The sequence below is a fragment of the Nothobranchius furzeri genome, chromosome 9, assembly GCF_043380555.1.
Source record: "Nothobranchius furzeri strain GRZ-AD chromosome 9, NfurGRZ-RIMD1, whole genome shotgun sequence".
Taxonomy (NCBI): domain Eukaryota; kingdom Metazoa; phylum Chordata; class Actinopteri; order Cyprinodontiformes; family Nothobranchiidae; genus Nothobranchius; species Nothobranchius furzeri.
In genome coordinates, this window is record NC_091749.1 from 60,848,365 (window position 1) to 60,874,824 (window position 26,460).

Genomic DNA, 26,460 nt, shown 5'->3' on the forward strand with positions numbered 1-26,460 from the left:
CACCGCAGCAGTCTTTTGACCCTAGTGAAATGTTTGTTTATTTTTCAAACCGATCATGATGATGATGATGATCTGCAGTCAGTCCACTCAGTTATCAGAAGTTATTAAAATATGTGGCCGTAAACTTTGACTCAGGATGCAAATCTCTGAACTTTAGACCATGTTTTCAGACTTTTTACAGCCGCTGTAGTTTGATTATTGATGCCCACTAATGCACTACATTTTGCCTCATTTTCAGAGTGAGTTTCCAAAAAAAAAACATCCAAACGGTTCCTTTACTGGTGTTTTCTGTTGGTTTTTGCAGTCCATAGTGGGTGAAAGCCAAGCCGTCATTATGCCTGCCCCCACCATCATCTACCCACAGCAGGCCATCATCTTCCAAAAAGAAGGACATCCCTTTGATCAAAGCAGGTAATCGACTAATGTCTCAGACTAGGTTTGTCTTCTATTCTGTAACCAGAGTCTGTTCTCTCCCCCAGGCCACACAGTCCCAGATCTCGCCAAGCCAGAAACTCCACCGGAGGACCCCTCACCACAGTCGGTGGGTAGAAAAATGCTGCAAATGTAAAAGTCTAAAAATAAACATCATCATGAGAACTATTTAGTTATTTCTGCTTAAGCTGAGCTCCAAATTAGATCATAAGTTTCAGGCTGGAGAGGTTTTCCGTGAGTTTGTTGTTTCCTGCTTTTGTGATCAGACAAACTTGCTTCTCAATCCAGTCTGTTCCTGTCTTCTGTTTTTAGCCTGACAGTTGAATGTGTTTCCCTCGTGACTGAAATCATGTTGGAGCTTTGATCACCTTAGTGTTTATTAGTAATACTTTATTAAAGCCAGTTTTAGTTAAACAGCTGACTACATCTCATGTCAGGAGATTTCTTGCATGACATTTGTGAGTGGATATTTTTTTTTGTCTCAGCTGTTCAAGGGACTGTTTCTGCACATTATGCAAATAGCTTGTAGGGGCGAAAAAAATGACAGTTGCATGCATCAGGTGAGTCTTTGCAGAGAGCATGTCATCACGTGATGCTCGTCTCTCTCAGACAGCACCGGTAACGTGATCGACCTGCTGAAAGATCAGCTGCCGGAGCTCCAGCTGTCTGAAGAGGATCGGCAGAAGAATCTGGAGCTGCTAGAGCAGGCCAAGAAGGTCAGCGACCGCTTTCTAACACGCCGAGGACGCCGATCCTCCAGCAGCCTCACCGAATCACCCACAGGTAATCCGTGCACGGTCTCACACGTGCACGCTGACACAGAACCACTGACTCATCAAACAGGGGCAGGAGGTCACGCATGATCTCACTGTGTTTACTTGGAGTTTTTAAAGCGTGCTGCTGGTATTTTGAATTGCTTGTTTCACAGGTCTCTCTCCGCCTCTAACGCCATCATCCTCACCACGTTCCTCCAGAAACAGCTCAGTAATTGGAGCTCCTCAAACAGGTTTGTGCTTCACTTTGGGTCCTTCAAACAAATTAATTCACTTTAATTCTTTATTTAAGCTTTGTTAGGATTCTGCTCCTGGCAAGGCATCAGTCTTTGTTGAGCTTCGGTTATTTTTAGATCTGACAAATTTAGGTCCCAGATCAAATACTTCTGATCCTTCCACCTTTCTCAGTGGCCTCCACCTTCCTCAGTGGCCTAGTGGTAGAGTGTCCGCCCTGAGACTAGGAGATCAGGGGTTCGATTCCTGGTCGGGTCATACCAAAGACTTTGAAAAAATGGGACCCAATGCCTCCCTGCTTGACACTCAGCTTTAAGGGGTTGGATTGGGGGGTTAAACCACCAAATAGTTCCCGAGCGCGGCTGTGTCTGCAGCTCACCGCTCCCCCAGGGGACGGGTCAAATGCGGAGAACAAATTTCGCACACACACCTGTGTGTGTGACAACTAATGGGACTTTAACTTTGATGTTCAAGCCTCTTTTTAAAAGAACTGGGGGAATTCTGTGTCCAAAACTTTCTTAAGACAGAAAGTTTTTGTCTTTGCAGCTGCAGGATCCCCAGAGACGACTTATATCAGCTCACAGTCACTCAGTCAGGTAAAGAATACTTATTCCAATGGTGATTCAAATGTTCTGCATGTAAAGCATTCTTTATTTCAGTATCTATCATTTTGCCTGAAACAAATAAAGATAGATCAGAATACTAACACATGGAAACTGCTGTTTTCTGGCAGCGTCTGGAGGTTCCTTCAGCGAGGGAGCAGCCGCCAGACTCAAGAAACCAGGGCCTAGAGGTGAGGCTCGCCTATCAGTCATGTAAAGAAGCTAGTGATTAAAATGTAGATATTGAATGATTTTTCAAAATGTGTAGGATGAGGTCTTGGTAGACTGGAAACCCACAGAGAAGAGGAAAGTGTCCTCTGGAACGCTAACGCCCCGGTTCGCAGCTCAGAAGGAAAACTGTCATCCTGCCAGGCCTAAAAGTCCTCAAGCTACTAGTAAAGAGGATGAGGTTTCAGCGCGAAACCAGAGCCCGGCCCCGGCCACAGGGGTGGCCAAGCCCGTTCCCAGACCTCCCACCCAGCAGGCCCCCTGCACAGCAGAGATCAAAACCATCGGGGCCTTTCCTCCCCTGATGAGAGCCGTTTCATGGGACGCTGTGAGCAGCCTTAATTCAAGAACTGGAGCTCCAAGTTTCCCCTCAACAATCAAGGAAACGTTTTCAGATAAACACAGAGATGCCTTCAGGTCCTCAGGTTACAAAGACTTTCCCCTTCAACCAGGCAGCAAACTGTCGAAAATCAGAGAGGTGAAAGATTTTGTTCAAAGAGCTACGCTTCAACACCACCCTAAGTGTCCTCTGATGAAATGTTGTGGGAATAAAACTCTTTATTCTTTTTTTATTGCGCAGGAGCACAAGCTGATGCGCAACCAAAGCATAGTCGGATCCATGTTACCAGATTTGAGCGAAGCTGCTGAGCAGGACAAAGGTAGCTGCACTTGATCACTCACTGGTGATATGAGACAGAAATCACAGTCAGCAGGATCGCCAGGGGCGTGCACTTCCTGAACCTCAGAGAAAATCTCTCGTTTACAGACAAACACAGAAAAGAAGCGTCGTTTCTTTTTTCCATCAGCAGATGGCATGCGTGTGAAATCATGTGAGGCAGTGGCCGCTTGACATGAAGGAATCATCATTAATATTTTTATGTTTTGAGTGAGAGACGGACCTGAATGCATTCATTCAATGGCTTCAGATGTTTGTTGTGCTTTACTGCTGTTTGAATTATTCAGTCTGGGTCATTCAGACCTGGCTGTTCTTTCAAAAGATCCGTTAATTCTCCTGAGGACCTGTTTATTGTGTCTGCAGGACCGTCGTTCTCTCTAAAGTCAACAAACGCTGAGGAGTCGAAAGAAAAATCTGATGCTATGCCAAACATTTCAGATGTGATGCTGAGAAAACTCAAGCTGCATCGAGGCCTGCCTGGCTGGTTCGTAACAAACTTCTACAAAAACAAACTTTTATTATCTTTAAACCATCTCTTTTCTTCGTACAGAACAACATTTAATTCTGAGTTTTCTCTCTTTTTGTCTTTCAGTGCTCCTCCTCTCACTGAAAAAGAAGTTGAGGTTGGTATCCATCTGGAAGTTGAGCCCTTTAAAAACAACTAGACATCTTTCTGAAACAGAAAGAGCCATTTCTACCATCTCTTTAATATCGAAGGAACCAAAAAATCTGCTTCACCCATAAAATTCTTAGAGTTTTGGCCAATAGATTTGCATATCCACAAGAGGGAGCTGTCAACCAGATCCAAGAATGCGCTCCAGTTCCCAGGATGCACTAAGAGGTGACGCACTGCTGCACCTCAGTCCTGGCACACCAACCTAGCTTTAATGCTAACTCAACCTACAATGAATTCATGTCAGTCTGTAAGCTTCAAGCTAACTGTGGAAAAAGAGGGATTTTGTGTTGGATTTAAATGATAGGTGTAGCATTCCACTTTAAAATGAGTGATTATTTGCAGAACCCGATGATGCAGGTGCTACAAGGCCACTTGTGTGCACATGCTCAGTATGAAGTGTGGATTTCTGTATGAATGCAAAAATTGTTTTTGTATGACTAGTTCAGTTTGGAAGGCAAGCAGTTCAGTGTTGGGGAGATTTAGTTGGAGGTGGTGGGCTTTCATCCATGTCAACGTGTCAGATTCTCAGATTCTTGCTGGGACGGTGTGGTTGTAGGGTGAAAGTGATGGGATGCTTGGTATCACGTCTGCTTGGCTTAATGACCTGGCGCCTCATTTATCAAGCTTGCTTACGTACAAAACAGCGTCGGAAAACTGCGTAAGCAAATTTCCACGCAAACTTTGGGATTTTTAAAAGAAAACTTTGCGGGAAAATGTACGCAACTTTAAGAAGACAAAGGACTTGGCTCATTTTGGACATGGAGAGCACCTGCAGTGCTGCTGCTGAGAAGGATACAATTATGAATACCAGCAGCATTACCACATGTACCACTTTGTGTGCACACACAGAACAAGCCAGCTCCCTCTTCACCTGACATCTAGAGACAGATAGGTGGGAGGGGGAGGTAAATGGGGCAGCAGCATCTCCAGACTTGGTTGAAGACAGATTTATAGAACCAGAAGAGTCCATGACTGCGTTGGAGGACAAAAGAGCTGGCGTGTGACAGGAAAATGTTGGATGAGAGGAGGATGGGATGTCTGATTGGCTGGGGACAGGCGAGGAGGATGCTGGGTTTGTTCCTGAACTGAACCTATTGAAGAACTTGTTCAGTTCATTAGCTTTGTCCAGGCTGCCATCTGTGCAATCCTTCCTCTGCTTGAAGCCTGTGATCTTCTTCATCCCTGACCAGACATCTCTGATATTGTTCCTCTGTAGGTTGTTCTCCAGCTTCTTCCTGTATGCCTCCTTGCTGTCTCTGATCTTGATCTTCAGTTGCTTCTGTATACTCCACAATAATTCCCTGTCTCCCTCCTTGAAGGCTCTTTTTTTCTCACTTAGCAGATTCTTCAGTTCACTGGTGATCCAGGGTTTGTTATTAGTGAAGCATCTCACTGTTCTGGTGGGTATTATATTGTCCACATAGAAGTTTATATAGTCAGTGACACATCCAGTCATGGCATTGATGTCCTCTTCATATCCTTGGCAGAGAGTCATCCTATCTGTGGTCTAAAAACAACTCTGCAGGGCTTCTAAGAATATGGAATGCTGAATATCAGCAGGGGGGCAGATTGGGACAGAATGTCATGCATCCTGTCACTGTGACCTGATTGATCATGCGCCCTGGCTAACAACATTAACACTCTGATACTGTTGTCATTTGTTAGTTGTACTGCAAATAGCTTTCAAATTGCTTACCTGCCCTTCTCATAGCCGTGTGTCTAAAAAACTGTGCAATAAAATGCCATAAAACATTTAGCAAACCCTTACCTATGAGAAAGTGATCACTGCAAATTCTGGCATTGTCTGATTCTGCTCCTCCTGTTTTCAGCCGGAGATTGTTGATCCACTTCTTCCATCGTCTTTCAGTAAGCTTTTGTAAATTAAGTCCCTGGTGATGCACAACTTTTGGAACACGAAAAAAACTTTTGTTTTTTTTCGAGATTGGAGCGATTGCTACAACCATAGACAGCACAGACTTTGGCCATTTCGAGGCAGAGTCAACAAAGCAACAACGTTTCTGTTCAGCGGCGTCTACTTCCTGGCCCCCACGCATGACACGCCCACAGTGACGTAGATGCAAAGTAGATGAAACATCATCTGAAACCCAGCAATGGCGGAGTGCTGTAACGAGCCCCGGCTTATGTATATGCATGAGATCCACAAGGCACTTTGCATTGACCATTTATGGCAGAAAGTGGGCGTGTTGAGGGCGGGATGTGACTAAAAAGCAGCTGAGAACCTTTCTCGTTTTATAAAGCGGAGGTTGCGTGCAGCTGTGCGTACTCCATGTTTTATATGTCACAAACCTACTTGGCGTAAGTAAATTTTTTTGTTGAGCGTAAGTACGGTTTTAGCAAGGATTCTACGCAGTGTTTTATAAATGAGACCCCAGAACTGTACTGGAATGTTTACTGTGAAGGGTCTTGAGATGAGTCTTATTTATTGTAAATAAATTAACTTGAATTGAATTGGATTATTGCTAGGGTACCCAAACGTTTGTACGCATTCATAAGAAAAATTTCTAAACTCCAAAAGTTGCAAAGCTTTGGAATTATAGTTTATATAATCGAATGTCAAAAAAGTTGTTCCCATTTTCCAATAAAACCTATAAAATTTAATGTTCAGTCTGTTAAACTAATTCACAGCTGTTATTTGTAGTCACGTCCAGCAACTCATTAAATTGCCTGCCAACATCAATTTGCTTGCTTTGAACATTTCATTGTGTTCAAACACCGTATCCAACGCTGGAAACAGATGGACTGGCTGAGCTGCCATCCACATGTTTAGAGTAAGCTGCTTTGTTGCCAAAGTGCCTAATTACATGCTTGTCAGACAATCGCCTGCCTGGGTTTGGGGATGTTTTGTCAACAGGAAAAGTATTTTTTTCTTTTCCGTACCAGACCAACGACACTTGGAGTGATTTCCTGTTTCAAACATTTGTGACGCTGCTGAGCTCGGGCAGCACCTCCTCTCGCTGCTCCCTCTAGGTCGTGTCTGAATCAGCACAGTCAAAGGTCCTTTGTTTCCGCCCTGCGGTGGCCTGTACGCTGGAAAATCGAGCAGAGGTGCTTTGATGAACACGACACATCATCAGGAGGTCAAATGTCAGGCTCACAGATTGTTCCCGACGCTTCTGGTCACTTGATTCTATCTCACATCTTGTGTATCTTTATGCTGATTCTGCATGTGTGGGTAGCAACACATAATAAAACCTGTTATTTACAATGTAACTATATATATGTATGTGTAAAATGTAGCTATAACAGAGTACTTTATAAGTACAGTTTATATTTGTATGTGTGAATTATATTGAAAGGTATACCTGGAGAACATATTGGTGTTTTGAGATGCAAAGTCCTGTGCAAAAGTTTTAAAGCGACAGTTCTCTCTGTGTATTTTGCTTCCGATGAGTCAGACTTACCTGTAAGTAGGTTTTTACAGTGTTCTTCGTTATTTTCTCCAGCTTTCAGGTTTTCTTAGGACCACAACACAGTGATGTCCAATCCTGTCCAATGTTTTAGAGATAACCCTAACACACCTGATTTTAAAGGTCACCTCCACTGAAAAAACATTTTCTAATTATTATTTCTGATTATAATTGGTCACTCAGTGTTTCATGCTGAACATGAAAATTGTCTCCTCCACCTTCTGATGGAAAATCGACGATAAAACTTTAAGATTTGAAAAGCCTAAAAGATCTACGTCACACTGTAACTTAACATTCATGGAATCACCCATCTTGACTTGCGACGGGGAAGGCTGTTGTTTTAGCGTCCAGGAAACAGCAGAGAGCATCTCGGCCAGCAGGAGCTAACCATTAGCATTAGCAACTCTACCACATGACAGAACTCCTCCAGGCTTGTGTTATTTGTGGAATTAAAACAGTCATTGGCAGTCATGTCAAATATCAGGAAAAAAGACTCCAAATCTCCTCTAGCTGACTTCTACTTCCTCAATTTATCGCTTGAGGTGGCAGGGGTGATGAGTAAGCACCACCTCCTAAACCATCAATCCTGCTCAATGGTCAACTTTCCTTGCGGAGTCGCCCATTAGGACAGTGGGAGGGTTAAAGTAAAAGGCAAATATTCATTCAATAAAACTTTAGTTTAACTACAGCAGAACTTTCTATGCAATAGTAGTTATGTGTACTTCCACCATTTGCGTCTTTATGACATGTATAAATCTGAGAATGTAATCTGGACTACTTCTTTTCTGCAGAATGCTTTTGTCCAGCTGTCTCTGGCGTTCCGTAACGACAACTACACTCTTGAGACGAGACTGAAGCAGGCAGAGAGAGAGAGGACCCTGACCGAGGAGAACACAGAGAAGGAACTGGAAGAGTTTAAAACAGCTCTGAAGGTTGGTCCTAAAAAGCTAAAGCGACGAAGGTTGTTCGACTTTCTGCACGTGTGACAGAATCTCACGCGTGTTCCGTGATGTTCTTGTGTTTTCTTGCAGATGACTTCTCCACAGTGGCAGAACATGGAGCAGCGTGAGGCCTATCAGCGTCTGGTTGAGACGGTGGCGGTTTTGCTCCGACTCACCACCCGACTCTCCAGTAGAGCAGAGATAGTCGGAGCAGTTCGACAGGTGTGGGTTCTATTAGGACGTTCTGAGAAACTCGAACCCAGTCGTTTACAAATAATGAAACTGAAAGAAGTCCACTTGCCTTCATCTGAACCCTTTTGGGTTACTTATTTTTGTGCTGCAAATATTTGATATGGGGTTCTTATGTTGACAGAAGAAAATCAACAAACCCATAAATAACCATTCAGAAGACTACTGAATCTCATTTTTTTTCAATCTTTTATTTTCATTTATTGACATTAAAATAAAAATACAGAACTAAATTGCTGCAAGCCAAAATGAAAAAGGGGACAGAAAGAAGAAAAACTTATGTTGTCTGCCCCTTTTAACTAAAATAACATTAATACAAATGAAATAATCATATGATTCTTAAAGAAATTGAACAATATAGTTCCTGGACTTGTTGGCCGACAAAATCTCAACCCATGAATTTGAGAAAAAAAAAAGAAAACAATTTACACAGAAAGAAGCATTAAGTTATAGATCTATATATATGCATATATACACATACGAATACATACTAGGTAATTTTTTTTTCCTTTCATCCCCCCACCCCCCTCCCCTCACACATTTATGTAACGGATCTATATAAGTTAATCATTTTATGTTTTATCTCTTTTTGATCAGATCCCCTTTAAAAAACATAAAAAAACACAAGAAAAAGCATTCATGACTCCATGTGAAATTTAACACATGAGAACATGTCATGTGTGGAAAAACATGTGACAACACAGGTTTTGCACATATTTCCCATGTGAATTTTTATGGTAATAACCTGAGATCTACAGAGACTGGTGTGAAGTACATACTGGTACCAGGTACCACATGAATAAGCATTACAACACATGTTCTTCACATCGAATCACACGTTATCTCTTAAGTCACCCCCTAACACAGTTTTACTCCACTCCATTTCCTGTTTGAAAAATGCACCACAAGGAGGCATTGCCTGGCAGACCAAGACAGTGGAGCCGCTAACAAATACATCCACACACAGGCTCACAGCAGCATTGTGACATCATATGGTACCAGCTAACATCGTAGGGTACCTTTTAGCCAATGACGATGGCAGATTTAAATTCAAATGTAGTGCAGAGTTTTCACCTGAAGAGGGCGCAACACCGACAGTTTTGGCAGAATATTTAAACTTTAACTAAGATGCACTAAAATGCCAAATTATTGACTACACGTGTCTACAGCACAATTCGACACTCATTTATAAGGTTTATCAGCAAAAAAAAAAGTTGATTTGGGGGTGACTTGCTCTTTAAGGTTATGCAATTAGGAAGAATCAACTTTATGTTTCTGATCCAAAATGTCAAAACCTAAAACTGAAGAAAAAAGTATCCCCTGCATACAATCCTATTAAGCCTAGCTATCAATACCTTGTGAATAGATCAGTGTTTGGTCATTTTTTCCCATGCCTCTTGAGCTGATGGTTTGGGACATTTATCATCAAACAGGAGAAACGTATGAACAAAGCCACTGAAGTCATGATGCAGTATGTGGAAAACCTGAGGAGGACATATGAGAAAGACCACGCAGAGCTGATGGAGTTCAAGAAACACCAGAACTCAAACCGTTATGGAGGATCTCCAGATAATGGAGGTGAGGAGACTCAAGTGCAGCCAACATGGTGTTATAGTTTGTTAATGCTTGTAAAATCAGAATTTTCTAATCTGGCAAGTCATGTTTAAATGTACAGTGTGGGCCCGAAGCACTGAAACAGCTCACTCTTAGGGGCAGACCCTACAGCTGTCTATCAAACTGTCTCTGTACGCAACTGAACAGCGCTAGGACCAATCAGAGCAATGAGCAGCATGACATCTTTATCTCTGTAGATACCAATGTGGCAGTTTGACATACACCATCAAAGAAGAAGCAAAATCATCTTTTTTTGTAACAAATTTGTCATGCCCTTGCTCCAGCCAAGTCCCGTTTCCCCAGCAACCACAACCAGCTCACCATCAACCTCATCCAAACCACCTGCCTCACATTAACTCTTCACCAGCTCCACCTGCAACGTTCCCTATAAAACACCAGGACCAACATCAAGCCAGCGCCAGATTATTGAAAGCATTTGACAGTAGATTCTTCATCACTCTTGACCCTCTGCTCTCGCATCTCAACCCTGTTCTGGGCTTTTGGATTACTCCTTTGCCTACACCCTGCCTGAATTATCTCGTGCATCTGATTACCTGGATTTCTGACGTTGGACCTGGATCCTGGACTCTGCCTCTTGCCTGCCCCTTTTTGGAGCTACTCTGATCTCCCCGGCTCTGACTCCCGCTCTCCTCCTGATCAAGCCTCTGCTACAGCCCTTCCTTCAGACTGACATTCCTCTGTGTGTTCCATGATAAAAACTTTAAAGCGCCTTACTGTGTCTCGGCTGTCTTCACGGGTCTCTCCAGTCTGGTCATTACAAAACTGCTTCGGTATCTGCTCATGTCTAAAAGAAAGCCCAAGTTGATAAAGACGTTGCAAAGGAGCTCTGTTCCTGAGCTGACACCATCTTGTTTTTCTCCATCACAGCTGTAGCATCAATCCCGCCTAACAAATACAGAGCGCTGTGATTGGCCAGACACAAAAGTCTTTGAGCCAGTGGTAGACCTGCTGAAGCTACAATGGAGCGCGTCTAGATCGACCCGCAGAGCTAAATCTTTTTGTTACTGCTATGGTTGGTCTAGATTTCTATGCTTTCCCGCTGCACTCAACATTTTTAGGTTGTTGAATTTGTGTCTTTGTTTTTTTAAGACGACGGGGTTCCACGGGCATCGAGATCAATGTCTCTCACCCTTGGAAAAGTAAGGAATACTACTAAGATACTTCCTTTTTTTTCTTCCTCATTCACATTTAAAATAAAGTTCTATCATTTAAATGGTTTTATCTGTAGTTTGATGCTTTCATCCAATCATTCGCAGGCATTGCCCAGACGCAGAGTGAGCGTTGCTGTGGTACCCAAGTTTAATCTCCTCAACGTTCCAGGTCAGAACCCAGTCACTGCAGGCCCAGGCTCAGCTGCAGGACCCACAATAGGTGCTGCACTTCCTGTCCTGGTAGGTCTTCCTGTGCGGCTGTGAAGTGTTGGGAAATGAAACATCTGATGTGAAGACACAGACAAGCCGACCCAAATGGAAGGTCACAGTTGGGTCAGGAGCAGATTCAGCCCATTTTGGACAGAACCATTCATATCTTATCAAAGCATTATGGGTAATTTTGTTGTCAGGTTTCAGTAGTCTTATAAAACACATCTTATTAAAACAGTTTCACATAACTCCGTGTCACTTTATTTATAGAGACATTTAAAATGATGAATCTGCACAGAATAGAATAAAAGATCAGACGTTTATTGTCGTTACACCCAAAGGCACCATACACCACACATAAAACAACACAAAGGTGTAACAAAACATGATAAAGTTTGATAAAAACAAATAAAATTGTGCAATATTCTCTCTGTTACTGACATCTGATATATGTGGGGTCCTCCCTTCACATAAAAGGTAAAACGAACTTATTTTAGATAACTAACATCACATATATCCTGTCTTACTTAAACTTTATTTGTACAAAATATGACAACTTCAGTTAGGCCAGTTGCGCCAAACAGAAAAAAACACAACCTCTGATTTGTCATGTTTTGACATTTTGAGTGAGAGAAGAAGTAGCTGAAGAGTTTGATGCGTGTGGTATGTAGGTGTTTCATTAAGAGAGTAAAAACCAATACCGATATTTTCTAATGTTTCAATCTATTGCCAAGATCGACCGACAATATCGAACATCCCTAATGCAAAGCAAATGAAAGAACGTGCATTTAAAAAACATTTTAAAGACAGCTAATAAAAGTAATGAAAGGAACGAAATACAAAAGATAAGTTCATAAAATAAAAACCAGTAAAAATAAACAAAAGTAGCTCTACTTCTTAAAAGTCCTCCAGAAAGTTAAGTTTCCTAAAAATAAAATCAAAATTTACTATTAAAGGTTGAATATTGAACAAGGTCATAAAAAGCTGCATTTAAAAAAATAATTATACCTCCACGGTACGTTTAGAGGTGTGCAGAATAAAGGTTCAGTATTTCCTTTAAAAGCTACATTTTAATTGAAAAATAATCCCAAAAAAATTTCTGCGGGCACTACACTGGGTTTATGGGTGTTTCTCAATGCCAAGGAACCTTGCCTTGATGTCTTGGCCCCGCCTCGGTTGCCTAGGAGACACGTCATCGGGAGCCGCCAAGGCGTGTTCCAATGTTCATGTTCTACTGAGGCGCGTGTTCTCCGTTTGTTAGCCGTTTAGCTAGCTGAGCGAGGACACACGTGAGGTGTCTTGTAGCCTAGCCTTGATAAAAAATTACCCAAAAGGACGGCGGATCAGAAGCCGGCAGCTACTTTGGAGACAGTTTTCAAGTTTAAAAGCAAGTCAACTAATTTAAAATGTTTTTTTTAGATTCAAAGAAGTTATCTGTTGTTGGTTAGTTGCTTAGTAGTTGCAGCTTCGGTGGCTAGCCGGTACTAACTAACTTATATATTTAATTTAACAAATATATACACAATTTAAAAAGTAAAAGACTTCTTATATATTTATATTGAAACTAATATGTATAAAACGTTATCTCCCGTGTCACGTGACGTTACATGACCGCCGTAGAAGCCGCGGTCACGTGATGCAAGTCTGTTCCATTTAACTGTTTTCTTTGATCAATGAAGGACAGTGTCCTCGCAAGGCCAGTCACCTTGACATTGAGAAACACCCTATGTTTATGTCTATCAGCCACTAGAGGGCTCCATTGTGTGTTGCCAAATACAGTAAACTCTCCGCTTGGCACAGCAAGACTGGCACTGTGGAAAACGATGGACTCAGCAAGTCAAGTAGCTGCTTCTGAGCCCAGAAGATGTTCAAACGTTAAAAACTGTTGTGAAATAAACTCATTAGCAGAAATTAGTCCTTACCCTGTACGATTTGTCACTTGGCATGGTGATGGCTGATCACTTCACGTATCGGCAGTGACCCTGGCCTCCCGATGGCTGGAAATCTTGTTCTATTGTTGCAAGTACAACCTCCACACGCTAGATGTCTCTGTGATGTTGGTGTTCCATATTCAATCGTTAAAGGGAAAATATGCTACTTTTTACAATTTTTAAATGATTTTATTGAGCCAGTATGTGCAAAAATTACCCTTCACAGCCGGGTATTCCATATCAGGCCTGGAGGGCCGGTATCCAGCACGTTTTCGTTTTAACTCACCTGATTTCAATAAGCAGGTAATTAAGAGGCTTCTGCCGAGCCTGTTAGCTGCTGCACAGGTGACTCAGCCACTGAATCAAGTATGCTTGAGCAGAGGAACCACCAAAACATGCTGGATACCGGCCTTCCAGGCCCGGGAATGAATCGGATTCAGAAAGGTTTTATTGCCATATGTGTGAGAATCACAACATTAGGAAATTGCTGCGGTACTTAGTGCAGAACATAAAAAATAAACGATAAGGTAAACTTAGAATTAGAATATAAATACAATGAAATGATGATAATATAGGGAGGCAATAATTAGAGAAGCAGCTACTGAATACTACAGAATACCCCTGCTTTACAGGGTAAATTAAATGTTTTAGGTGGTGAACACAGCTGATTTGTTTGATTTAGTGATGGACTGCTCCGCTAGAAACTAATGAAGGCTGAGGAGATGTTTCTACCATTAGATCAAGGTGTTAAAAAGACAAACTCACAGCAAGAAGTTTCACTTTCGGTTTAATCACAGGGAATTAATAATGGACACTAGGGGGTGCTAAAAACAAGCAAAACGGCTAAGTATCCTTTTAACTGTTTGGTAGTTCAAGTGAAGTGACATTCTAAAATGCTGTTTTCTTTAGTGTGAAGCAAACGATGTGAAAGGAAGTCCATCCACCGAAGCAGCACCACCATCAGCAGCAGAGTGGTATGTTCATTTCTTTTTTAACAGAGTCTTTTTTTATTGGGTTTGGGGTTATTAACATTTTTAAAACACAACAGCAAACATCCAAACAAAACACCCCTAACCACCCCGCTACACTGAATCAAAGAAAATAAACATCACAACAGGTTACATGATACAAGTTAAAACACAAAAACAAGTTCATAAGAAATATTTAAATTAATAATCATAGAAAACTATTAACCGGCACATCATCAGAATAGGACATAAAAGAAAACCAGACCAGACTTAGAAACCAAGCCCCTTGAAGTGTGCCTAATCTTTTCTAGGTGTATGTGTGCCATAACCTCTGTAACCCACTGATCATACGCGCTGGGCCAGAGTCTTTTCACTTGGACAGAATGATTTTTTTAGCCAGCAAACAACAAAAGGTGATCACACTCACCTGGCACGTGTCCAAAGCAATCACCCCCCAAAAACAAACTTATTCTCTATACTCATTCTTGGAGCACATCCTGTTGCTGAACCTAGACCTGACCAACTGCAGCAACCCCAGATCATAACACTGCCACCACAGGCTTGTACAGTTAGGCACTAGGCATGACCATCAGTCTGGAACAGGGTCCAACTGGACTCATCAGGCCAGTTTTTAATAAACTGTTGGACAGTTCTTAACCCAATTTTAGTCATTTCTACAATCTCCTTATGTTTTCTCTGCATGACGCACGCCAACGACCTGACCCTTCTCAAACAGACTAACATCTTTTCCACAACCACCAGTTGGGGTTAAATAACTTGTTGCAGCTGAAAGATAATCACCCATGCAGTAATTATCCAAACGGAGGCTCGTATTAGGTTAGTTACATCCAGCTGGCAACTTTATTTGGACAAGCAGTGTATTTCACGAGAAAGCCTACACATTTAATTCTATTCTTCTTTAGCTGCATTGGTGTTTTGGCTTGTATGTGTGACCTGCAGATGCTTTGCAAAGAAGGACCCCAGTGAGCCAAAACCCAGTGAGGCTTTTGCTAATCTAAATGTTTGTGAGGAGGCTGAAAAAGTCCAGGCCAAAGGCTTCAGTCATATTATGAGCCTCAGTCATCTGAGAACAGTAATAACAACTCAACTTGTAAGCTCAACTTCTTCTGTTTGCGCTCAGCACCTCTGCAGTGGTGTTGATGCACGCCCTCCCTCGGCCGGAGCTGCAGCGTGTCCTTTACTGTCCATGTTGTTTTGATGGAATCTGAACTTTTCTAACATGTGCTGGATGATCGGTGGTGTCCAAGGCTGACTGTTCTCTGCTTTCCTATCTAAAACAATGCAGTGGAAAGAGCGTGTTGGAGCAGGAAAGCGAGCCAGCCAAACCTGCAGTAGATTTGGAGGAGATCAGAGCTGAGATCAAGGCAAAGGTCCAGGAGGAAGCGTACAATAAAGGGTGAGGCCAACTCCTGCTCCTTGATATGTAAAAAACTCTCTCTGGTGACATTTTTATTGCTCATAATTTATCACTTGTGTGTTTTTATTCAGTTTCCTGATCCTCTAAGAGGACTTCTCATAAAATATCAGCTTTACTGTTGATGCAAACATAAATTATTGGTCTGATATAACAAAAAATATCTGTACTTCTAAACAGGTGCCTGCTATACAATCTAAAAAATGATATTTTAACCTAATTTTGCTCCAAATACCATTTTATATAAAATAAATCTTTGAAGTTTTATGTGATATTAATATATATATATCACTTTATTTTTAGAATAAACAGCCAGATTCCTTTATATTGGATTAGTTTATTCAGGGTTAATCTATAATGTCTCCTGGATGTAAAAACGTGACACGTTTGATCTGCAGCTACCAAGAGGGGCTGAAGCAAAGCAGAGCACTCCTGGAGGAGAAATGTGAAGATGACAGCGAAGCAGAGAAGCTGCAGGAGCTGAAGCATAAGGATGAAGAAAGTGGAAAGAGGTATAAAAGCAACAGGTAAACAGAATGTACTTCTATTTAAAAAATAGCACATTCTGTAAATTCATTTCACTATTATTCACAGATGTAAAGCTTATGTTAAGTTTATAACAAACATAGAAGAATGATCTCTGAACACTAATTTAAATGATTTAAAAGTGTGGTAATGCTTTCTTTTACTGTCCCCTAACTACTAAGTACTTACTCAAATTCAAAGATACTTTATTAATCCCAGAGGGAAATTAGAGTTTCAGTACACACAATTCTGAGATCAGACATATAAACATACATCAGCATAGACACATGACAAGAATTGGTGACTGTGGTCATTCGCAACAATTAGATTTATTTTTTGTTACAATTTAATGTTAATTTAACATGTGGATGTGTTAATATTTAACATACAAAACAAAAATAATCAGTAAATTATCATATAGATAGTAAAAACTTAAACCAAAACAGGAAATTGATGTTAACTTTTGACCTCATTTTCCACCTATGAACGAGTGAAAGGTAGAGCTAGCGGTAAAATGGATCGGTTTTTGTTGCCCAAATTTCCACGGGTTCAATCAGAAACGAATGAATCTTTGGAAGTGATCTCAGACCCACAAAAACCTACGGATCTGGATGAAGAGAGTCAAACCTCAACCGCCGCAGCAGTCGAGGGTTTTGCCGCTGGAAATGCTAACACTAACATTAGCTAACCTTGCAACACTATAGATGGTTTTCTGTGTGGCTGTATGTGTTTATGATTTCATGGAAAAGTCTGCGATTGTTCATATGTTTTTTGATGTATATTAATGATTGTTTCAGGTGTTGTTGAGGTTTTGTGCACGCATGTGTATCTGCTAGTGTTGAAGGTGTTTTAGAGAACAATAGGTACGCATGACCACTTCCTTCATAGCACCCTCAATAAAAAGACTAGCTCCTTCATAGCACCTGCAGGAAAAAAAATTCTGGAGCCGCCACAGACCAGGAGCCCCTTCTTCCATTCTCATTGTTGAAAAAATCTTGTCAATCACGTTGAGACCAGCTGACCAGGTCCATTTTTAATCATTTCCAGTTTACAGAAAAAATGCAGAAGCGCCGTGCACCCAAAGACAGACAAAGAGCCTTGGGATAAGATAGGGAGGAGAGGAGGAAAAAAGCATCTGTACTCTCCAAGAACTGGAAGAAGATGAAAATACATGGTAATTACATAGTACGTTAAAGTGGATCATTGTTTCTGAGTTCTTAAACAGTTATTACCATGTGACGCAGTTTCAATTGTAGTTTTTATTTTTATTAATCATTCCCAGTAAATATTGCTTTACACAATAATTACACTTTCATTACACAATAATACTTTTTAACTTCTGATGTAATTACCATGTAAGTACTTAGTAATTAGGGGACTGTTAAAGGAAGTGTTACCAAAAGTGTTTGTTATATTTGAAACACATATAAGTCATTAAAGAGACATTGTGCAGTTTTTACCATTAACTTATTCACTGCCAGCCGATTTCTGATCAGAAAGCCTCTGACTGCCAGCGCTTTTGATCATTTTTACTGTTTTTCAAGAGTCACAGAATATTGTGCTCTATGACCAAACACCAAAACTACCAAAAGAAGGAGTAGACTCACATCTTGCATCAGGAAAAATCAGCGTGTTTCTAGCTGTTTCCGTTAAGTGTGAGCTGCCGAAGCTTTTCCGGTTTGCACCTCGCTTTAAGCGTAGCGGCATCCCAAAACAATCTCCTAATTCATGGGTTGTCTGCTTCCTGATTACGTGACGTGTGACACACACGGATGAAAATCATCTTTAGAGCTGTGGTGTTTACTCTCAAGATACAGGAGCTTGTTCCCAAGCCTGCCCTGTTGAAAAAACGCAACTGACGACTTTAGTCATCAATAGCTGAATGAGTTAATCTCTGGGAAAATACATCAAAACGTTGAAAATGAATTCAATTATGTCCAGTTGAAAATTATTGGCGGCTTTGCACCAAAAAACATAAAAATTGGTCTAAGGTTCACAGGGTGCGGGACTAGTGTTTTTAAGGACGCAACATTAGACGCCATGTTTCCTTCTGGCCGACTCGGGTTCTTTATCTGTCGATGACGTCACACTAGATGACTGGCTGGATGTATGAATTACAGAAGTTACCATGTTCAAAAACATTCAGGTAGTAAGAAACGCAAATTTATTAACTAAACTTCTAAACTCTTTCCAAAACATGCGTGAAAGAACAGAATTGAAAAAGTGATTTATTATATTATGGCTGAGCAGTATTGTCCTAGTATGATGACATCATCAGCAGGCGCAGGGCCCCGAGCAGATCCAGACATTGCAACGCCAGAAAACTACAATCGGCGTTCCATTCTCTCGATCAAATTAAGTGAAGGACCATCAAAGTCTGAGGAGTCACGCCGAGGTTGCATGCTTTCTGCTCCAACGTTTACCGTAATGTTTTTCAACTAGTAACAGTCACGGCGATATGGTGTAAAACTACCCTGAAATGTGTGTACTGCCCCCTGGCGGCAGAAAACTACACTCTCCCACTTATTTATTTATTTATTTATTTATTTATTTATTTATTTCATAAAAATAAAGAATAAATTATTCCTAAAATCATTCGGAGACATTTTTTATATAAAATGTCTCAACTGAAATTGTATTTTATTTTTGTATTATTCCAATTTTTCTTTAATTGAATAAAAATTGCATGGAAATTTTTCATATTTTGCAGACAAAATGCAAATCATCTAATGATAACTGATAAATGAAAACAAAGTGTATTTAGACAGAAATCATAAAGTTTACATCACCTTATCTGGGGGCTTTTTTACTGCCTAATCTCAATAAAGTACTTTACAATGTGTGATAGTGTGAAGGAACATGCACAACCTGAAAAAAGACTTTTGGGAGTAATGTTACCATAAAACTGCATTTAAATGTTGACAGTCATATGAGAATTCCCAAACTCAGATGTCCCACAAAATTTGGACATCTTGATTGAGTGATACATTAAGGAATAATTAGATTTTTGGGGAAATTCTATTAGCTAATGTTTTTATTTTAACTATATAAGAAATACGTGCAAAGTCTTGTCCTGAAATCATACAACGAACTAAAAAAATAAATAAATGCTACTCAATTGTCACTTGTAGTATTTAAATAATTCACTAACGGTAGAAGACATGTAGGATTGGACTCCCCGTGTTGTTACAGGAAGCTCTAATCCTGCTAAAGAGGCTTTAAAAAAAAACTGAGATAAGTGAACCAAATCAAAGCCTCTGGCAATCATAGGGTTGAATGTAATAATGGAACTCAAGCAACACATTTAGCTGTTGTGATGTCGTAAACAGCACCTTGGGCCTCCACGAAGATATAGGAAGTTGCTATAGAAATAACGATGAACATTTTCTCTATTTCTCTTCTCAGGAGGATGGTGGAGATCCTGGCTCTTCTCGATCAGTTTTGTCCCAAGTTCTCGGTCATGCGGCGACTCCTTTGGATCTTCCTGTCGCTGTTAGTGGTGATGTGTGTGGTTATCAGTATTTTCACCTTCTTCAGCGACTACTACAATCGGCGCGATGACACGTAAGATGTCAGAGGCTGTTTACCAGACACAGCAGAGGCCACTGGACTGAAAGCACAACTAAAAACAAAGAACACCACAAGTCTGTCACGTTGTCACATCGTTACACCCAGACTCACTTGAATGGACCGACCCCGACACTTAAATCAGAGGAATGTTGGGATTACAATGAAACTTTTCTGAAGTAAATAGACTCATTTGGGTTTAGGGACCAATTCCACAGGAAGATAAATCATGTTTTATTGATTTAGAGGCTTCTGTGAGGACACATTCTGGTACTTTGAAGGATGACCATAGCTCCAAATGCCACAGGAGACAAAAACATATTTATCTACACACTTTTAATACAAAACTACGCATTCAAAGATTTTAAATTTATATTTTTTAACTGTATTATTGTTATTTTCCATAGAAGATATTTAAAATTTAGACAAACACATTGAAAGTAGTTTCTTAAGTGCAATATTTTTGCAGTTGTGGTTTGTGTTATTTTGGATTCTGATCACTGGCAGATTTACTTTCTTATGAGAGCACTTTTCAGATGGTTTGAGTGTCTGTGTTAAATACTTTTTGGAAGTTGTGCTTTGCCTTCAAATAAAAAGTGTTTAAGAATGTAATCTTTGTCATTTGAATGTAATTTGGGGGCAGCAGTAGCTCAGGAGGTAAACCGGGTTGCCTCATGATTGGAGGGTCGTGGGATCGATTCCAGCTCCCACCAGGGGTATTCTGCTGTTGTGTCCTTGGGCAAGACACTTCACCCAACTTGTCTGTGTAAGTGGTGGTCAGAGGGGCTGACGGCGCCAAATGGCAGCCTTGCCTCTGTCAGCTTACCATCACTTGCAGTGTGTGAATGTGAGAGTGCATGAAAGTGTCTTTGAGTGTCCTAAAAGGCGTTTAATAAGTTTGATGTATTATCATTATTATTATTGTTATTATTAATATTATTGTTAACAATAATAATAATAATAATAATACTGATGATGATGATCTAGTTGCATAGCACAAAATAGAGAATTCAAATATTCATTGTCTTGGTTTAGTATAAACAGGTTTGTTGTAACGGTGGCGTCTATGTGCAGCAGGTGTTGGGTTACGGTTAGGTTCAGCAGATATAACTCAATGACTTCCCCCTGAGTCAGTCCAGTGACCGAAACAGTTTAATTAGGGAACCACTGGCAGTGCACGGGCCGCCGCATGTCACTCAGAAACCCCCTTCCATTGTTGGACTTTCCAGAGTGAGAGAAAGAGCGAGAGAGAGGGAGAGAGACAGAGAGAGAGAGACAGCAAAAGGGAGTATAGAGACCAGGTAGCAGAGGTGGCACCGTGTTCTTACATTCAACCACAACTGAGCTGGACTAGGCTTCACCTGGCTCCCCCTAAACCCTCTCCTGATTAAAGGAGAAGGAATGGGAGAGTGAAGAGAAGTGTAAAGGAGATTGAGATGTTTTGTAGTTTTGGCTATGATTCAAATTGAAGATTTTTTTGTTTTATCTATAACCTAATAGATCTTCTTTTCTATGCATGATGAACCAAGGTTATGGTTAGAGTTGAAGGTCTAGGGTTAGGGATGTGGCCCATCTAAGGTTTAAGACGTGTTGTCATTCATCCTTGGTTAGGATTAGTGTTAGTTTATGGTAGAGGTTAGATTTTGAGGCCAAGTGCCTTTAATGAATCTCAATTAGAGCTAAACTGATAGTTCTCGGTTCCCTAGTTGGGGTTTAGATGTATGGTAACTACATTACCTTCCTACAAATTAAATTTATACAAATTTCGGACACATCATCAGCAGTAGACCCAGAAATCATCGAGTGTTTCGGCCATTACCACTGAACACTCTATTCTGGGAAAGCCCGCCAAGGCGATCAACTCTCGGCGTGTGTCCGTTGTGCCCAATTAGGTTTCGTAAAATCCTATTTGAGGTTACGCAAACCCATATTGAGACAAAAAAAAACTAATAACGGCAGTATTTTTTATTTTAGTCCTAAGTGAACTTGTACTTTAAGATTCTGTTTTAGGCTTATTAATATTGAGGATTTGCTGACACCTACAGTTGCCAGTGTCCAAGAACCAAGTCCACAGTTGCAGACTCATGAGTTTAAACACTAGTGCAGTCTATTTGCTTTCACTGTAAACTGACACGAACCCTAACCCTAAATGGAAACATATTTAATTTTCAGCGAGCTAGGGGTTGTCCGTTTTTGTCCTTTCAAAATAGAGGACGGAGGGACATACATAGCTATTGTTTACCATTAGTGAGTGTGGGGCTGCTGTGTCTCCAGTGAGCTAGCGCTGCAGCGCTGGCATTTGTAATTCGACTATGAATGGCAAAAAGCTCCAGAATTATTTAAAGAACAAGGGTGACCCAAAAACTATTTCTTGTGCCCTTAAGAAGCCACATCATTTTGTTGTTTTACTCTACTAATAGCTAGAGGCTAACGTTGAGCTAACAATGCTAACAGTGATTTAGAAGCAAATAGTTGGCTCTAAAAATATCTCAAGCTACATTTCTAAACCAACAACTCTAAATTACAGTGAAATGTGTGTGTGAAGTAAATAATGAGACAATTGTGATGCTTTACTTCCTTTAATGAGTCGTTCAGAACTTTAACAGCAAGCTAACAGCAACACTGTAAAAGCAACACTTCCTCTACACCAGAGGCATATTATCGTAGTAAGTGCTCCCTACCATAAAACACTGAAGAGTGAACATCATATGTAACAAATGTGCATTTATCTACTTATCAACTTACTGTGCATGACTCGTCTTTGCTTGTTATCTAGAATCTTCTGGTGCTGATCCGTAACTGGCAACAACCATGAAACTCAGGAGCGAGATTGTGATTGCAGGAACCAAATTTGACTACAGGATGTTTTACAGGTCACGTGACGATTCAAGTGATGAATTAGTTACGGATTGAAAATTAATTTAGCTGCTTCAGATTCAGATGTCAAGACATTTTTATTCAAGGTTTCCCAACATGTTCAAAGTCTGCTATCACAGAGGGGTTTCGTTATCTCATTTGGGATCCTTCAGTTTCACCCAAAACCCAAACATCCGTTCAGATTTGTCCATCTTTGAGTTGTTGTGTGTCACGCTCACTAACCTCGCTGACACCCGACAAAAACACAGCAAAGCCTTCGTCAGCACACTGCGTCATTTACTGCCTTCGTGTTTTGTAGAGGGATGTGTTTTTGTTGAAGCGCCAAAGGCCCATTGGAGGACACCAGAGATAACAAGTGCATTTGTGATTGAGTAATGTCTCAAGAGAGGAAATCCTAAGGACAGGAAGGAAATGAACTTCAGTCTCACAAAAAGGTCAACCAGCTTCTACACTGCTTTGTCCGAGTCTTATTGTTGGTGCCTAATTATTTTTTTCTCAATCACACGTTTAATTCGAGGACTTGTGTCTGCATTTCCTCACACCTCTATCTCTCCTGGAACATAAGATGCTCATGTTCTGACCTGTGCTCTATACTTCCTCCTTCCTTTTCCTTTTCTCTCCGGCTATGACCGAGTCCACACACCCCAGAGAACACTCATCTCTATTTAACCGAGTGAAATCCGGCCGCGCTGGTTCCTCCTCGGCATATTCTCCGCTCTCAGCATGAACATCATCTGGCTTTGCATCACGTCAGTGTTGTGTTTTACTTCAGTTTTTTCTGATCAGAACACACGCCACATCAGAGGTAAGTCAAATTCTCAGTAGAATGCAAAAGGGTTTTGACATATCTGAAATGTCATGCTGCACCCAGTTTTCCCAGCAGAGAACCAGAGCATAGCTGGAGTGGTCCAGGTGAGCTACGCGGACAGCCGTAACCAGCTCCAGTATGCCTTCAATGCCTCTGAAGCCCGGAAGTTCTGCAGGTCCCTCAGACTGAGCATCGCCTCCAAAGCACAAGTAGAAGCAGCTCTGAGGAGAGGTTTGGAAACGTGCAGGTGAAAACGTAGAAGGTGCTGCATGAAGCCTCCTCAGCAAAAACAAAAAAGAGAAAAAAAACACACTGTTCTGTTTGGTTTAGGTTTGGATGGATTGATGAACATTTTGTAGTCATTCCTCGGAAAATGGCTCTTCCTAACTGTGGAAGAAACCGGACTGGGCTGGTGCCATGGAGAGTCACGGTCACAGCAAAGTTTGATGTGTTCTGCTTTAATGAATCAGGTACACCACCTCTTGTAGCTTCAATGAAAACAATTGCATTTAATATTAATTTAAACCAGAATATGCTAAATTAGATTAATGGTAATAAACAGAACTAATATTTTTTATAGCTTTTAAAATATTATTTTAATTTAATCTGAGTAGTTTAGTTTTCAAAGGTGTGGAATACTCAAAAAAACATTTTTATGATTATTTCTGATTGTAAACAGCCACTTTGAGTTTTTCAAGCAGGCTGAACATGAAAATAGTCTCCTACACCTATCTCCTGCATCAGCTTCTGATAGAAAATAGGATTTAAAAATCCTGACAGATCTACGTCACACTGTCATTTGAAGCCATACTATGCAACTTTTTCATATTTTTTAATAATTTTCTTGAGCCAGTAAGTGCTAAACTGGCCCTTTACAGGGGTAATGAAATGCCACCCAGACCCTATCGCCCTCTGTGGCCATAATATAGCACTTGCAACTTCAGACTGGTGGGCTGCTCTGTTGGGACTTGGAAAAAAATTGAGCTGCCATATCTGGTGCTGCATCTGCTTCCAGCAAGTTTCCTTCATGTTTTAGATCAACACAGCTGATTTGTTTAATTTAGTGAAGAATCACTCCTGTAGACACTAATAAAGGCTGGGGAGACATTGTAGCTGTTGGATTAAGGTGTTAAAAAGACGAACGCACAACAAGGTTTTGCTTTCGTTTCTACAAACGGACACTGGGGGGGGGGATAAAAACAAGGGCTCCCCTTAACCATTCATGGACTCACCCATCTTGACTCATGACTGGGAAGGCTGCTGTAGGTTTAGTGTCCAGGAGACAGCAGAGAATGTCTTGACTAGTAGAAGCTAACCATTAGCGTTAGCAACTCCACCACACAGCAGAACTCCTCCAGGCTTGTGTTATTTGTGGAGATAAAACATCCGTGTTTCAAAGCAAACAGAGGCAGCGGTAGAGTTGCGTTTTCGTTTTCCAATCCAGGGTGAGATGTCCAAAAATCAGGATATAAGACTCCGAATCCTGCCGTGTTAAGCTCTCTGCTGAAGTGGCTCACTTCTAGTTCCTTAAACAAACGCATCTCTGCTTTTTTAACCTTCTGCAAGGTATTCATAACTACTAGAGACCACTGAAATGTATTGACTAAATGAGAGTGCTATACCTTTAAAATTAGGTAAGAAAACATGTTTTTACAAGTTTATTTTAAAAGATTCTATCTACATTTATTTTACTACATAACTTTCCACAGATGCAGCAGAACAAATGACGGACGCATCAACCCAAAGCAGCGAGTTTTACTCAGAAAGCACTCAACCTTCTTCTGTGGTTTTAAACTCCACCCTGACTACATCCTCAACACATTCCACCTCCCCCTCCTCTCATCCTCCTCCTTCTTCTTCTTTATCAACTCCTATAACTACGAACAATGAGGTTGAAGCCGCCCGATCTGTTGGCAACACACACGGATCAACAGGAGGTAGGAGACTCAGCTGTGGCAAAACTTCAATAAAAACCAGCAACGAATCACAAATAAGTGTTGATTTTTCATTTTTGCTCCAGCAAAAGCTGTGCTCATCTCCTGCACCTGCGGTCTTCTGATCTCCGCAGCTGTTCTTGCTTACATGAAACTGTAAGTAATCAACTCTGAGTGTTCTGAACTGTGAAGGCGAAACATGTTAAAAATCCCTTTCTCTGTTTCTCCTGATGAAAAAGGAGAAGACGTTGCTCCGACAAGAAGCAGCAGAAAGACTACATCCAGACAGAAGAGTGGACGTGCGTGAAAAACATAACAGAAACTAAGACAGCTGTTCAGGAAGATTAGGTAATAGAAGTGGGAGACGGGTCAAAACAAGGTTTTTTTCTATGAAAACAAAACTTTTTTTTTTCTCTCCCTCTCTTGTTTGAACAAGAATTTGTGCCTTGATTTATGTTCAAAACCATACTATGCAACTTTTTCATATGTTTGAACTGTTTTCTTGAGCCAAAATGTGCTAAAAAGACCCTTCACATAGTTAATGAAATGTCACTCAGACCCCCACCGCCCGCTGTGACCAGAATGCCGCACTTGCAAATTCAGAGTGATGGGCTGCCACCTGTTGGAGTGAGCTGACATAACTGGCGCTGCAGTCCTGCATACATTTCCTGCATGTTTTAGATCATGAACAGCTGATTTGTTTAATTTAGTGATATATCACTCCTGTAGACACTAATAAAGTCCAGGGAGATGTTTTAACTGTTAGATTAAGGTGTTAAAAAGCAAAAGCACAGCATTATAACGGACACTAGGGGGTGCTAAAAGCAAGCAAAACTGCTTAGTATTCCTTTAAGTAATGGGATTAATTTTATTTTGTGTATTTGTTCTTCATCTTTTGCATCATTTAATGAAAATGTTTGAGATCTAATATTTAGGTTCCTCATATAAAAAGATAAGCTTTTGTGCTACATTAGGTTGTTTTTTTAAAAATCTCGTAATCCATGCTGAATCTTTAAAATAAAAAATGAAACTTTCAGATATCACACATCTATGTTACAGCTATAAAGCGTTCTTTTTTTCTGTAAAACAACTGAAATGTGTGTTTTTTCAATGGCAAAAACAAGATCTGACAAGTTTATTCCACGCCTTTGTAAATTGAATCGTAAAGTATGTGTCTTCT

General features: G+C 40.7%; 2 protein-coding genes across 4 annotated transcripts in view; both read left to right on the top strand.

Annotated features, from left to right (window-relative positions):
- The window catches only part of mrvi1 (murine retrovirus integration site 1 homolog), a 34,683-nt gene extending 14,410 nt beyond the window's left edge, over window positions 1-20,273 (top strand). For 2 of the 3 annotated variants that reach the window (XM_070555012.1, XM_015953069.3), the window contains exons 3-21: window positions 305-411; window positions 480-541; window positions 1,042-1,215; window positions 1,361-1,438; window positions 1,986-2,035; window positions 2,173-2,232; window positions 2,310-2,747; window positions 2,850-2,928; window positions 3,309-3,429; window positions 3,538-3,568; window positions 7,841-7,981; window positions 8,081-8,212; window positions 9,673-9,817; window positions 10,964-11,013; window positions 11,131-11,265; window positions 14,076-14,140; window positions 15,441-15,551; window positions 15,968-16,096; window positions 19,500-20,273. In XM_070555012.1, the coding sequence (XP_070411113.1) occupies window positions 305-411; window positions 480-541; window positions 1,042-1,215; window positions 1,361-1,438; window positions 1,986-2,035; window positions 2,173-2,232; window positions 2,310-2,747; window positions 2,850-2,928; window positions 3,309-3,429; window positions 3,538-3,568; window positions 7,841-7,981; window positions 8,081-8,212; window positions 9,673-9,817; window positions 10,964-11,013; window positions 11,131-11,265; window positions 14,076-14,140; window positions 15,441-15,551; window positions 15,968-16,096; window positions 19,500-19,662 (2,271 nt within the window). In that variant the 3' untranslated portion in view covers window positions 19,663-20,273. The remainder of the gene's footprint in view (window positions 1-304; window positions 412-479; window positions 542-1,041; window positions 1,216-1,360; window positions 1,439-1,985; window positions 2,036-2,172; window positions 2,233-2,309; window positions 2,748-2,849; window positions 2,929-3,308; window positions 3,430-3,537; window positions 3,569-7,840; window positions 7,982-8,080; window positions 8,213-9,672; window positions 9,818-10,963; window positions 11,014-11,130; window positions 11,266-14,075; window positions 14,141-15,440; window positions 15,552-15,967; window positions 16,097-19,499) is intronic. The other variant, XM_070555013.1, reaches the window with a different exon arrangement.
- A 2,888-nt stretch (window positions 20,274-23,161) lies between these two features.
- On the top strand, window positions 23,162-26,252 carry lyve1a (lymphatic vessel endothelial hyaluronic receptor 1a). Its single transcript, XM_015953071.3, has 6 exons — window positions 23,162-23,343; window positions 23,410-23,593; window positions 23,677-23,816; window positions 25,056-25,283; window positions 25,367-25,436; window positions 25,520-26,252. Exons 1-6 carry the CDS (start codon window positions 23,262-23,264, stop codon window positions 25,626-25,628), a joined length of 813 nt encoding a protein of 270 aa, XP_015808557.3. The 5' UTR covers window positions 23,162-23,261; the 3' UTR covers window positions 25,629-26,252.
- Window positions 26,253-26,460: the final 208 nt, after the last annotated feature.

Coding starts and splice junctions, on each gene's coding strand:
- lyve1a (XM_015953071.3), top strand. CDS start 23,262: ATGAACATCATCTGGCTTTGCATCACGTCAGTGTTGTGTTTTACTTCA. Junction 25,284..25,366: donor CACACACGGATCAACAGGAG/GTAGGAGACTCA, acceptor TTTTTGCTCCAG/CAAAAGCTGTGCTCATCTCC. Junction 25,437..25,519: donor GTTCTTGCTTACATGAAACT/GTAAGTAATCAA, acceptor CTGATGAAAAAG/GAGAAGACGTTGCTCCGACA.